Here is a 1682-nt window from a genome sequence, read left to right as displayed (position 1 = left end):
CCCTGCCCGGGGTATTTATAGGTTTTCATACCTCAGGTCTTGTGACTTTTGACTCACCTGAGACCTCACTCAGCTCCTAAAGGTGCCTGAGGGCAAATTTTCCAAGCAAAAAAAACCTCTTTGGGAATTCAATCCATTTATTTTCCAGCTTTTTCCCCCAATATTTTAATTTTCATCAGCATCACATCTGGATGTTTCTTTTTTCCTTTTCTTCTTTCTCTCTGAGAAGAAATTTAAACTTCAAGGGGTTTAAAAAGGCCACGAAAATAAGGTTTGGAACCCAAATTCCAGGGGTTTTGTGGGATATAACAAACTGTGGTTAGTCCTCGTCTCAGGAATATGGAATTTGGAGTGTTTAATTCAAAATATCATTGGAGTTTTTAAGGGATAATAATGATGTAGCAACTTGGGAGATCTCAGTGGGTGCTGTAAGAATTCCCCCAAGGATCTCTGGAAAAGGATTTGGCTGTTTTGTTGGCTTCAGGATTTCCAGAGAGTTCCTTGAGGGAGCAAATTGTGTGGAATTCAGAGGTGGAATTAGTGTCAAAGTGGGGATTTAGGGATCCACACTCTGGAAATCACAGATTTTTTTAACAAATAGTTTGACTTTTTGCCCCAAAAACCTGCAGTTCCTTCCACAGCTCCACTGGGAGCAGCACCTGGGATACTGGGAACAGGGAGCTGGGATTGGGAAGAGGGAGCTGGGATTGGATTTCCTGCAGAGTCATCTTGATGTGGGAATTCTTTCCAAGAGACTCAGCTGTGCTTCCATAAAAAGGAGGTGACTCACCTCGTGTGAGCTCCCCAATTAATTGGGAGTGTTACTAATTATCCCAGGAGCTGCTCCAAACACCAGGACAAGGAGCTGCCACCTTCCCTTTGCCAGGTTTCCACCAAAATTCCAGTCCTGGATGTTTCTCTCCTGCCCTTGGGAATGATCAGCACGACATTCCTGCACATAATCCCGTACTTTATGGGGTTTGGGGTTTATTTTTATCTCCTGTTTTATCTGTTTTCTCTCCTCCCTCCTGGCTGCAGTTTTCCCTGGGTGGTTTATTCCCAATTTACCATCTGGGAAATGAGGAGTTTGAAGCTCCTGGGAGCCCAACAAATCCTCAATAAAGATGTTCCCAAGGCCTAACAAGTGGTTCTTCCCTTTTTTTTTTTTAACCAGGACACACTTCCAGGAGGTTTTTAACTCTGGGATTCTCCACAAGATGCTACAAGACACAAAGTGCTCAGGGGTGACTCCCATGTTCCCTCCCAGACTCCCATCCCTCTCCTCCAGTGCCAATCCCAACCCTCTCCAGATATTTCCTCACCCCAAGCCAGAACTTCTCCATCCTGGAAAGGATTTCCAGCCCTTCCTTTTCCTTTTTCCCCCACTCCAAAGTCCTTCTCTTCCTCCTCATCCCAAACACAACACACTCACCAGCTACAACACAGAATTCCAGGATGGTTTGGGATGGGAGGGACCTTAAGGATGATCCAGTGCCACCCCCTGCCATGGACAGGGACACCTTCCACTAGACCAGGTTGTATCCAAACCCCTTCTCTTCCTCCTCACCCCAAACACAACACAGTCACCAGCTACAGCACAGAATTCCAGGAAGGTTTGGGATGGAAGGGACCTTAAGGATGATCCAGTGCCACCCCCTGCCATGGGCAGGGACACTTTCCAC

General features: G+C 46.3%; 1 protein-coding gene across 2 annotated transcripts in view; it reads right to left on the bottom strand.

Moving 5' to 3' along the window:
• SNAP47 (synaptosome associated protein 47) overlaps positions 1-1675 on the bottom strand; it is a 27122-nt gene extending 25447 nt beyond the window's left edge. For both annotated transcript variants that reach the window (XR_003916320.1, XM_029964682.1), the window contains exon 1: positions 1588-1675. Coding sequence is in view for 1 of the 2 variants with exons in the window: in XM_029964682.1 (XP_029820542.1) it covers positions 1588-1663 (76 nt within the window). In the remaining variant the exon portion in view is untranslated. The remainder of the gene's footprint in view (positions 1-1587) is intronic.
• Between the last annotated feature and the right edge of the window lie 7 nt (positions 1676-1682).

This window comes from Manacus vitellinus, unplaced genomic scaffold (genome assembly GCF_001715985.3).
Source record: "Manacus vitellinus isolate BGI_N305 unplaced genomic scaffold, ASM171598v3 scaffold_78_pilon, whole genome shotgun sequence".
NCBI classification, from domain to species: Eukaryota; Metazoa; Chordata; class Aves; order Passeriformes; family Pipridae; genus Manacus; species Manacus vitellinus.
Note: the sequence above shows the minus strand (reverse complement) of the source record. Positions and strands in the feature narration are given on the sequence as shown.